This window comes from Chinchilla lanigera, unplaced genomic scaffold (assembly GCF_000276665.1).
Source record: "Chinchilla lanigera isolate Chin_1 unplaced genomic scaffold, ChiLan1.0 scaffold00037, whole genome shotgun sequence".
NCBI lineage: Eukaryota > Metazoa > Chordata > Mammalia > Rodentia > Chinchillidae > Chinchilla > Chinchilla lanigera.
In genome coordinates, this window is record NW_004955438.1 from 12,843,440 (window position 1) to 12,854,942 (window position 11,503).

Consider the following 11,503-nt stretch of genomic DNA (forward strand, 5'->3'; position numbering starts at 1 on the left):
CCCACGCGCGCCGGGGCAGAGGTGTGCGAGGCCCGGGACACCGGCAGGCCCCTTCCCGCGGGAGGCGCTGCGCTCGCGCTAATTGGGGCGGTGGGGGGAGGGAGCTGGCGCACGGATCGGTTTCCATTAGAGACGCAAAGTTTCTGTTCGGGAGGAGGAGGAGGAGGCGGCGGCGCGGCGGGTTCGCCGCCTGGGGGAGCAGAAGTGGGTGGGAGGTGCGGGAGTGGGGGTCGCTCAGGCTGGGGAAGGGCGGCGCCACCCCCCTCCCAAGCTCGCGCCCTTGGGCGGCCCCTTGCCCCGTGCCATTTCCCAGCCCAAAGGGAGATGCCCTCCTCGTTTCCGCTTTCTCTGCAGTCTCTGGGTTGCCAGATGCGCCTGTGCGCCTCGCTGGGTGTGTTTTCCACGGCTCCCTTCCTCCCTCGGCTGGCAGGGCTGACATCACCGGCAACATTTTCTGGCTTGGTGGAGTAGGGTGGTGGTTACCAGCAGGGTTCTGGAAAGAGGCCTTTCCCCCGTGAAGTCCAGCGTGATCAGAGGAAGGGGATTTCGTTGTCTGGAAGGTGGATGTTCGGAATAACCCTCTAACATAAGGTTTTTTTGGGGGTTGGTGGGACTGTTCTCCCTAGTAAGGTGCCGATTTCTCCTGTGAGGTGTGGCAGCGCTTCCTGTTGAACAAGACAGACATTGCCTCGACATTACATAAATCATCGGGTCTCTTTTTGTTTGATTTTTTAAAAACTAGATTTCAGTGACTAGGGTAGAAAAAAATAACTTGTAAAACTAAGCCCCCATTTCAAAAATAATACTGAAACAATCCCTACTGTGGAAGTTTCTACTCAAGTGAATAAACTTTTAACATCAGGACTTAATTTTGTAGCTGACTTCATTAGACGATCTTCATTAAAATAAAAGTATATATTAGCTTTCCTTGAGATCTCAGTTCCCCTAGCTTGGAGGCACAGGTTCAGTGTTGAAGGAAACCAAAAAAATAGAAGAGAGAATTACCTTGTTGGCCGTTGTCACTTCGAATAAACTGTGTATTATAAGCACTTCTCTTTTTTTAAGGTAGGGTAAGTATCAGGAAATTTGATTGTTACTGCACTTAAAAGAGGGATACAGTCTCATAATTATCGTGTAGTTTTCTGTTTACTTAATTTTTGCAGTTTTGTAACGCTACGGTTGTGAGATGGTCCCATTTTTTTCCTGGCTTCTGAATCATAAGATAATTTGACCAAAGACCTTAGCCGTTGTAAATGGTAGGTTTTTCAACAAATACTGCCTAATTTAAATGATTACAAAGCACTTACTACAGGGAAATGAAGCCAGTGGGGGTAGCTCATTGCAATATACTTGTTTTTTCCGCTTGTTTCTCATAAAATGGATATAAAAGCCTGTTAATCCAACCCAATGCTATTATGTAACTACAGTTTGGGGATTTTGAGGGCCCGAAGCAATGCGCAAGGTGCGCTAAAAGCCTGTCCCTGGACAGGATCCTGATCCTGGCTGCGGTGGCCGCGGCAGCATTGGGCTGGGTCCCTTAGATGGAAGCAGGACTGCAATGTCCGTGGTGCGATAGGTGGCGCTCTTCTTCCTCGGCGCGCCGCAACCAGTGCTGTGGGGCCTTTTGCCGCTAGAGGTGCTATTCTTCACATGATGAACTGACCCTAGTCAGATCTCATCCCTAGCACCGCTGCAAGCAGTGGGCCAGAGGAAAATGCCTGGAGCAAGCATATGTCGTTTCCTTGTCTTCCTTTGGTGTTAAAATAACACACGTGGTCTCTTGTATCCTAATCACCTTCATTCAGTGACAGTGCGAATGATTTAAAAGGATTGTCTCTTAAGATTACCTTTTTCTTTTTTTAATGGATGCTGGTTATGTTGTCCAGGCTGGTCTGGAACAACTGGGCTCAGGTGACCCTCTTGACTGGTTGGGACTACAGGCATCCATTACTGTGCCTGGAGATTGAATTCTGAAAGATTACAGCATTAAAAGTCTAATTGGAAGGACGATATTAACCAAACTGTCGTGGACTGAATTATAACCTTTTCTTTCTTCCTGTAGGCTGACCAGCTGACTGAAGAACAGATTGCTGGTAAGTTGATTCTGGGAAGACCCCAGAAGGCCCAGACTTAGGCTCTGGCTCAATTTTGGCGACTTCTCTGTTTCTTCCTCCCTACAATCTAAGCAGTTTTCTAAGAATTTATTTAAATAGAAACAATAAGCAGAAACATGTAGGCCAGGTATTACTCCCAATTTTTCAGAGATAATGTGGAAGGAAGTGGAACTAAGAATGTCCACTTGGTCTGTTCCTCACCATGTGTACAGCTTTGCATTTAATGAGATTGCTCTGAGCCTGCTACTTGGAAAAGGAATTTATTTGTTTGGGTTTTTTTTGGTTTTTTGTCTTTTCTTCCGGTACCAGGGATTGAACTGAGGACCTTGCACTTGCCAGGCAGGCACTTTGCCGCTGAGCTAAATCCCCAGCCCCCCAGAAAATGAATTTACAGTTCTTATGCTGCACAGCTTTTAGTGATCCACTGTGAAAGCTTTAAATAAATGGGAGTGAGTAAAAATGAATTTTAAGAATATGATATTAACTGGGAAGTGAGTTACGTTAGTTTTCTATTTTTGAGAGTCTAGCTAAGTTGTCCAAACTGGGTTCAAACTTAGGTGATCTCCTTGACTCTCAGTCTCCCTGGAGTGCTGGGATTACAGGCGTGTGCCATTTAACCCGACTGGAGTTTAGCCTTTTAATATTTCCTGGAAGGCTTGTTTTGAGATGGTTTCTCCTTACGAAACCAGGAATGCTTCTGAAACATTCTGATGTTGTGCAGAACATACTGGTTACCTGGGAATGTACGTTTCTGGTAACCTTTTCATGTGACTTCGAAGTGCATTGGTGTTATGGGGGTAGAAATTTAACAGGAAGAGACTTTAAAGGTGCACATGGACCAATCTCCTCATGCCAGATTGGATGTAGCATTGAGTTTAAACGTGTTGAAGCTTAGCCTTCTTAAAAATACGTTGCTTTAAATATAGACATATATTTATTTATTTATTTTTAAGACAAGGTTTTGCTCTTAGCAAAACTGTCCATCCTAGACTCAAACTTGTGGTCCTCCCGCCTCAGCCTCCCAGAGCAGAGGGATTACAGGCATCCAGCAACAGGCCCAGCTAAAGATAGGGTTTTAATCGAGCTGGTTACCAGGAGCCGTGTTTGCTGCATGGGCTGCGGTTTGAAGGCCAGACCAACAGGACTGTTGTGGTCTTTATTTCGGTTGATGAAGAACAGGTGGTTTCTGATAACTTGCACAACCTGAACAGCTTGCTTGGGGAAACCCTGGGGAATGAGAATTGTGGGTGAGTTGGATAAAAACATTGATTCTAAAGAGTGCACGTTTGTTTTGCAGAATTCAAGGAAGCTTTCTCTCTATTCGATAAAGATGGTGACGGCACCATCACAACAAAGGAATTAGGAACTGTCATGAGGTCACTGGGTCAAAACCCAACAGAAGCTGAACTGCAGGATATGATCAACGAAGTGGATGCTGATGGTAAGGGCTTTAGAACTGTGAATGAGCACTAGTGTTATGTAATTGAAACTCAGACGTGTTATAGGATTGTCTTTCAGGTCCCCAGAGTAAAGCAAGTGTGCAGAGTTCCTTTCTGTGGCTACCTTATGGCCACTGACATTAAAATAGAAGATTGTGAGCCTGTCATTCCCTTGCTTACTGTCTAGAGCATTTCCTGGATCAGATTGCTGTATTGTTCTTCTCTGCTTGTCGTGACCTACAGCTCAGTGCTGTTGTCAGCTGGCCCATGAGTCTGCCCTGAGTTGTGTGGGGAAGTAAAAAAAAAAATTGCTGTAGAAACTTTTTTAAAAAGCTTATTGTCTCTTAAGAGGAAAAACTCCCAAGTGCAGTGGGTGAAGAGTGCTCTCAGAAGTTAACATAGAACTGAATAGAGCGTGAGCTGTTTGGTACGTTTGCCGAAGAGGATCTTGCGAGACTTGGAGGCACATGCTGACTCTAGGGAATAGGTCTTCAGAACCTAAGAGAAGGGGCAGCTGTATGGAGTGCCGAGCCAGAAGGAAGCAGCACTTGCCCTGTAGCAGTTGATTATCTGTTCCTCTGGATTCTACAGCAGTGGATAACAGAGGTTTTTTCACTTCCGTCATTAAATAGATTTTGAGGCTCCTACCCCTGGACCTATGTTTTTTTTTGTTTTGTTTTGTTTTTGTTTTTTTTTGTGAAAGGATCTTGCTATGTAGTTCAGGCTGGCCTTGGACTCACTATGTAGCCCAGGCTGTCCTCAGACTTGTGATCCTCTTGTCTCAGCCTCTTGAGTGCTGGGATTGTAGACATGTGCTGCCATGCCTGGTGATCTACATATTTTTGTAAATTGTATGTATGTACTAATGTACTACATAGGATTGTAGGACAGTTTGCATCTAGACCTTCTCTAGATGATTGACCTTATAGCAGCCATTTAGAAAAATACGGTAATGTAAGTGATATATTGTGATTACAGTTGTCATAAACATTTAGAAGTAGGACTTTTGGTTAAGCTCTTAGACAAAGCTTTCTGCACCTATTAGAATTACTTTTAAAGGTTGTTTTCATGCTTAACACTGTTTTTGCGAAAGAAATTGTCCATAGTTTCATGTAGTGTGATTGCTGAGGTGATCAGCCATCTGGGAACAAGGGGTGGCTCCCTCGGTTTTGTGTAAGCCAGGGGAAGCTGGGCTTGTGGGTGGAATAACTGAATTTGGCCCTCACATTACAGGGAAGGACGGGGGATATGCCAAGCTGCAGAGTCTTGAATTCCCATTGCATAAATATGACGGTGCTTAAGGACATCTTTGCATCGTTGTAGGATAGCACTTCAAATAATTTAACTTGTCTTTCTGAATATCAGTAGTGCTTTGAAATTTGGGAGGCCAAAGAGACAAAAGGATCTCTGAATTTTTTCCCCTGTTTTTGAGGTGCTGAGGATCAAGTCTCAGCCCTATACGTGGCTAGGCAACTGTGGTACCACTGGCCCACATCCTCAGCCCAGAGTTACTTTGCTTAAAAACCAAAGGACTTTCTCAGATCTTATTTTACTTTTATGTTAACCTTGAAGCTTGTCTTTGTGGGTATTCATTTCTTAGTCTTAGAGAAATTTGGAATACTTACCGTAGAGTGGATTCTTCTGACACTAACTCCTAAATTTTAATAGTCTGAGCTGTGAAAATGCTTCTGAACTTTTCTTGTAACGGGGAAGTAAAGATAGTGAGTTGGGGTCTGTGGATTTTGGTAAGTGGTAAAGCACATTGTTAGCATGGAAGGGGCCCTTGATTCAATTTTCAGCACCAAAAATCCCAAAGAAACAACAAAAATGAGTTGGGAAGAAAAAAACTATTAGGTAACTTACAATAGAGCTGAAAAATCACTTAGGGAAGATCTTGATGTCTTTCTTGATCTCTCTCCCATCCTGTGTGGGTGGGGGGGTGGGTACTGGGGATTGAACACCAGGCCCCGTACATGCTAGGCAAATTGACTGCCACTGACCTATATCCCTAGCCCCCAAGAAGACTTTCTAAGACTACATACAGCCTATGGCCTGATGGTCAGTTTTTCTGGTTTTCAGTTTATATATCACTGGTGTAACAGCCAAGGTAGAGGTAGACCCAAGTGACCTCCTTAGCTTGGGAGATCGAGGATAGACAATAGAGAGTGTTTCTCTTAGGAGTACAGTTCTTGAACTGTCCAGCCTCTTTGGTAGTTAAGAATCCAGGCATGCAGCTTTCTTTGCATCTTTAAATACCAGCCCAGGCATTGATGAGTTTGAATCACATGAAATTTGCCTTGTGAAGTGTTTGATTTATAGGCCTACAAAAGATTGACTAATAAAATAATGTCACTTTGTCCTAGCAAGTGCTTAATATAGTTGTTCCAAGTTTATTACTACAGAGCAGCATTCATTCAGTGCTTATCTTACATGTGTTTCTGTTTTTAATTTCAAGGTAATGGCACCATTGACTTCCCAGAATTTTTAACTATGATGGCTAGAAAAATGAAAGATACAGATAGCGAAGAAGAAATCCGTGAGGCATTCCGAGTCTTTGACAAGGTAATCCTGTATCTGTGTTGCAGAGGGTGCACAAGCACAGCTTTTTTGACTATTAGTTCTAAGAGCTGAACAGTTGGTTAGCGGTAAAACATAACCTCACCGCCCGAGCCTTTGATTTCACTCCCAAATACACACTTCGGTAACCTTATTTAGTGTGAAGATAGGCATAATAGGAAGTTTGAACACTTTTTTTTTTTTTTTGGTCTTTTTGAGACAGTCTCACTATGCAGTTTAGGCTGGCCTTGAGCTCACTTTGTAGCCCAGGCTAGCCTTGAACTCACACCGATCCTGCTGCCTGAGCCTCCCAGTGCTGGGATTACAGGTGTGCGCCTCCACGCCCAGCTGAACACGGTTTCTTGATTGTTACTGTCAGTATCTTTTTTTTCTTTTTTCTTTTTTTTAAAAATTTTTTTATTTTATTTTAAAGAGAGTAGTAAATGAGAAACATGTCAGTATCTTTTAGCTTTTGAAAATCTCTGCTTTTCTGCATTCATGGACTGTGACTGCATGTCCTCAGTCAGTAGAGATGGGGACTGGAGGTAGAGTACCGATGGGAGCACATTTGGCAGTAACTTGGGGTGGAGGACCTACCTGCTCACACCGAACCACTGCCCCCAGCACCGGTAACAATTGCCGAATGTTTACAGGATGGAAATGGTTACATCAGTGCAGCGGAACTACGTCACGTCATGACAAACTTAGGAGAAAAACTAACAGATGAAGAAGTAGATGAAATGATCAGAGAAGCAGATATTGATGGAGATGGACAAGTCAACTATGAAGGTGAAACGTTAAATTTCTTTTAAAAGTTGTTAATTTCTTTAAAAAGTTGTTAATAGTCTGTCAACAAGTGAACTGTTTCACTAGACGTTCACTGGCTTACTTGTGTGCAGAATAGAGTTACCGTGTTCATGAAAGCTGCTTTTGAAGATAACCAGAAGTTTCACTTGTCTTTTCAGAATTCGTACAGATGATGACTGCAAAATGAAGACCTACTTTCAGCTACTTTTTCCCCCCTCTAGAAGAATCAAATTGAATCTTTTACTTACCTCTTGCAAAAAAAAAGAAAAAAGTTCATTTATTCATTCTGTTTCTATATAGCAAAACTGAATGTTAAAAAGTACCTTCTGTCCACACACAAAATCTGCATGTATTGGTTGGTGGTCCTGTCCCCTAAAGATCAAGCTACACATCAGTTTTACAATATAAATAATTGTACTACCTTAATGATAAGGAAGCACTTAGTGGACTCCTTAAAGTTCCATTTGCTAATGATTAATACACTGTTTGGGCTGGCCAGTTTTTCATGCATGCAGCTTGACGATTGAGCACAGTCAAGCATTTGTATTAAAATCGAAAAACGAAAAAACGAATTCAAAACCTATTCAGATGGGTTCAAGTTTAATTAGTTAGTACAAATAGTCATGGCTGGTTTACTGAAAACAAACACATTTAAAATGGGTTTACCTCAGGACGATGTGCAGAAAATGGGTGGAGGATAAACTGTCGAGATGCAGCCCCAGTGGTAGGCCGATCCTCTTGTACTTCCCTGTGCTCCGGCCCATGGTGACAGTGACACACAGTGGTGGCAGGCCTCCGAATGGGGGTTTAGCAATGTCTGCATTGTACTAAGGTGAAATGGGTGTCAGGCTGTCACACTCACAAATTTTTAATAAGAAATCTTTTACAAGGGAGCATCTTTGGACTCTGTTTTTAAAACCTCCTGAACCATGACTTGGAGCCGGCAGAGTAGGCTGTGGCTGTGGACTTCAGCACACCCGTCAACATTGCTGTTCAAGAAATTACAATTTACGTCCATTCCAAGTTGTAAATGCTAGTCTTTTTTTTTTTTTTTTTTTTCCAATAAAAAGACCATTAACTTAAAATGGTGTTAAATGCTTTGTAAAGCTGAGATCTAAAAGGGGACAAGGCACTTGGAGGGGAGGCCAGTGCACATTTAAATGCCCACAGCCTAGTGATGGGTTTCCCTCCCTCCCAAGATCCCAGCACCAACCTCTGAGCCTAAGACCCTGCCTCAAAGCAGGCACGTATTGGTCGCTTTACCACACTTAATCGACACGTAAGTCTAGTTGTGTTTTCTCTGGGGGGAGGGGGGAGGCAAGTCACGGTAACTTACTGATCTATTGAGGCGGTAGAGCTCTTACTGAAGGAAAAAACCACTTTCTCAAGCATGTATTTAGGGGTTCTTCTCAATTGTGCTGCTGATTACCTGTTTCATGTAACTACTTGAGACCATCTGTGCAAGAGACATGATTTAGTGTGTCTGTAATTCAATCCTCGCCGTGTGTGGTAGAAGCAGTAGTCCTTTTCTAACTAAGCCAGTCTCTTCATGCCTAAAAGACACTATCAGCCCCCTTTATTTGCAGTTTAATTTATGATTATTACCTTAGCTTCGTTTTCCTTTCTTCTGTTTTGGTTTAAAGTTGACTTGACTTTGGTTTTTCCCCCTCCCCCCCTCAAGTAGAACTAATGCTAAGCCTCTGGCTGGAAAGTAAAACTCCGACCCAGAGTGAGTTTCGTGTCTAATTATAAACCTGTAACCAAAACCCAGACATGCTGGTACTGGTCTTTGCAGTGGGATTGGTCCATTGAAAAAGCCCCCTTACAAGCATCCTGCATTTAGTGCAGGGCTCTTTTGAAATGAAGGCTGGATGTGCATTTTTCAGGGTGTTAACTGGTTGTATCTTCTTAGCAAGGAGATTTGAGTTCTGTGTGTTTGTGTGGGTGGTTTTAATTTGCCAGGGGATGGTGGCAGGCTGCTAGCGGGCAGTGATGAGCTCTTGGCAGCCAAGTGGGTGCATTCGGGGCTGATTTATAGAGACCCTTGGCTTCTCCTCCCTCTCCTACTCCCTGTCTTTCTGGCATTTTGTAGCTTGTTAGATTTTCTGCCAGAGGGGTGGGTTAGAGCCGTGGAGAGGACACATTGCCACCGTGCTACCAGTCCTTGGACTGCGTGGTTGGTAGAGGAGAGGTTGACCCCATGAAGTAAGGTTGGCGTTCATAATTCTCTGAATCTGTGAGGAACACCTAAGAATCCCTTAGTGTTTCTGTTCTGGTGAGATGGGGAGCTCTGAGGGCTCCTGTGCAAGTCTATGACCTGGGTGTTTCTCGTAGGGGGTCAGGTAGCCCAGTTGGCCCGGTCGCAGGCCTGTGGTCAATGAATGACCTCTTGGTAGTTTCAAGGGGGATGGGGGGTGACTTGTTTTTAAAGACTTCCCTTCTATCTTACCCTTTTACCAAGTCTTTCTGGAAGCTGGGTGGACTCCATTTTAATAGTCCCACAGTGTATCCTGAAAGACGACCTTTGGAACAGGATCCTGTGTGGAAACCAGGGAATGCTGAGTTCCAGTTGGGAGCAGAGGTGGGGTAGTGTCTCCTGGCGCCTTTCTCCTGGCACGTGGGGGCACGACCAGCCCAGGGGTTGGGCGGTAGCAGTCTGTGAGTTAGGGAGAGGAAAGAGCTTGGTGTCATGGCACCTTCCTGTAAACTTGCCCCTACTTCTAACTACTCTATAAATATATACATATATTTATATATATAAAAGTGACTAGTTTAACTGGCATCCTGCTTTAGCCTGAGACTTGCCATAAGAAACTGCTGAGTACTTGGCAAACCTTTTCATAGTTTCGTTCTCCATCTGTTCGGGGTAGGTGTTGAGCAAGGCAAATGGATCTCGATACTCAGATGGGCTTTTGATGCACTGTTGCCAGGGAAGGCTTTTTCTGATTTTTTGACAAACAAATTTTTGCACACTTTAATTGGTGTCTTTCGGCAATTTGAACACATTGAAGATGAGCTATTGTACATATTTTTATATTCTCTTTATAAATGCATGTCCGACTGTACTTGTAACAATATTGTAATGAATGGCTCTCCAGTAGGCCTAGCGCTGCTGTCACATCAGAGGAATAGCATATTATTGGCCCCTCAGCATCCTGGGAACTGCTTCCTGAACAAAGAATGTAAATTTGGTCAAGTCTACTCTTCATTCAATTATTTTAACCATTTGGATTATTTATTGTATATCCTAAATATATTTATCCTTTTGGCAGTGACTAGATCTCCACTAATGTGTCTTAATCCCTTCAGCTGGCAGTTAACTATTTTTTTTTTAATCCCTTGAAGTTGTCCTATAGGAGACAGATTCTTTGCTGTCTATTCCTGGGAGTGGGAAGGTAGTGGCATGGGTGGAGTGTGTGTTCTTTCTCCAAATCTATTATAATGTTCATTAAACACTTCTGTAGCAAAGATGGTGGTGGTTCTTTCGTTACTGAAGTTGCCCTTCAACATGGCTATTTGAAAAGGAGATGTACTTGAACGTTTCTGTAAATCTTGAGATGAACTGTTAACCACCTCTCTGATGGGGGACCAACTCTATGGAAATTGTAAATAAGTTTTATTTATAAACCTGGCACTGTATTCAATAAACATTTCTGCAGCCTTTCATCTCTAACTGCGAATTGTGTAGGTTCTTAGCTTGCATAGCCTTCGCTCACTTGTGCTCTCGGAACAAAATACACATGCCCTCAGATGGAATTCCACCGGGGCTCCAGGACAGCAGGTCAGCGGGACAAAGCAAGAGGACAGAGACACGTCTAGCGCAAGTTACACTGGTTTAAGGAGTTGGGATGATAATTTAACCAAGTCATGCCTTATCCGTGCTTGCCTTATGTAGAAGATACACACCACAGATTAAGAACCCTTTGATTTTAATGTTAATCCAGATCTCTTGGGATTGTTAGGAAAATACATTCCTTAAATAAGGTGGGGATTTTAAATGAAGGAAGCACCTGGACCCTGTCAGGAGTCAGCTGAGAAAGGTGGAGGGGCATGTAGATCCCGTTGGTGTGCGAAGTGGAAACCTCGCACCTTCCTAGACCCTGGTTCTAGGCCCTCTCTGAGTCTGGAAGGCTCTTATCCAGCTACTTTACCTAGTTCCTTTCCCATTCTGCACAGTAGGAATGAGGGCTGAGAAGATAGGAAAGATCACAGGGTAAGGTCCTGGTTTGTCTAGAAGGCGTGTGCTGGGCCTCCTGGGAGCATTTAGACAGCCCCTCCTGTGTGCAGGAGCTGGGATTGCAAGGAAGGACTGCCCCGGGGACAGAGCCCTTTGCCAGGAGAACATAGGGCTGGCTTCAGGTTTTGGTTCTGTGCCTCTAGTCTCAGGCAGGTTGCTTACCATCCCTGGTCCTCAGCTTTCTCCATTGTCAAGAAAGATTGTTAGACTGGTACCTTTTGCCTCCAGCTTTCTAAGATTCCGATCAACCTGGTTTGGCATCACTTGATGTTTAAAATGATCAAAACTAAAAGGTAGGAGGTAAAATTGTGTAGGTGTTTTGTGTCCTTTGAAATGACAGGCTTTAAGAC

At 43.7% G+C, this 11,503-nt stretch overlaps 1 protein-coding gene across 1 annotated transcript in view; it reads left to right on the forward strand.

Annotated features, from left to right (window-relative positions):
• Calm1 (calmodulin 1 (phosphorylase kinase, delta)) overlaps positions 1-10,589 on the forward strand; it is an 11,592-nt gene extending 1,003 nt beyond the window's left edge. Inside the window, exons 2-6 of the mRNA XM_005390283.2 lie at positions 2,063-2,093; positions 3,412-3,555; positions 6,009-6,115; positions 6,763-6,898; positions 7,075-10,589. Of these exons, the coding sequence (XP_005390340.1) occupies positions 2,063-2,093; positions 3,412-3,555; positions 6,009-6,115; positions 6,763-6,898; positions 7,075-7,103 (447 nt within the window). The 3' untranslated portion in view covers positions 7,104-10,589. The remainder of the gene's footprint in view (positions 1-2,062; positions 2,094-3,411; positions 3,556-6,008; positions 6,116-6,762; positions 6,899-7,074) is intronic.
• The last annotated feature ends 914 nt before the right edge of the window (positions 10,590-11,503 follow it).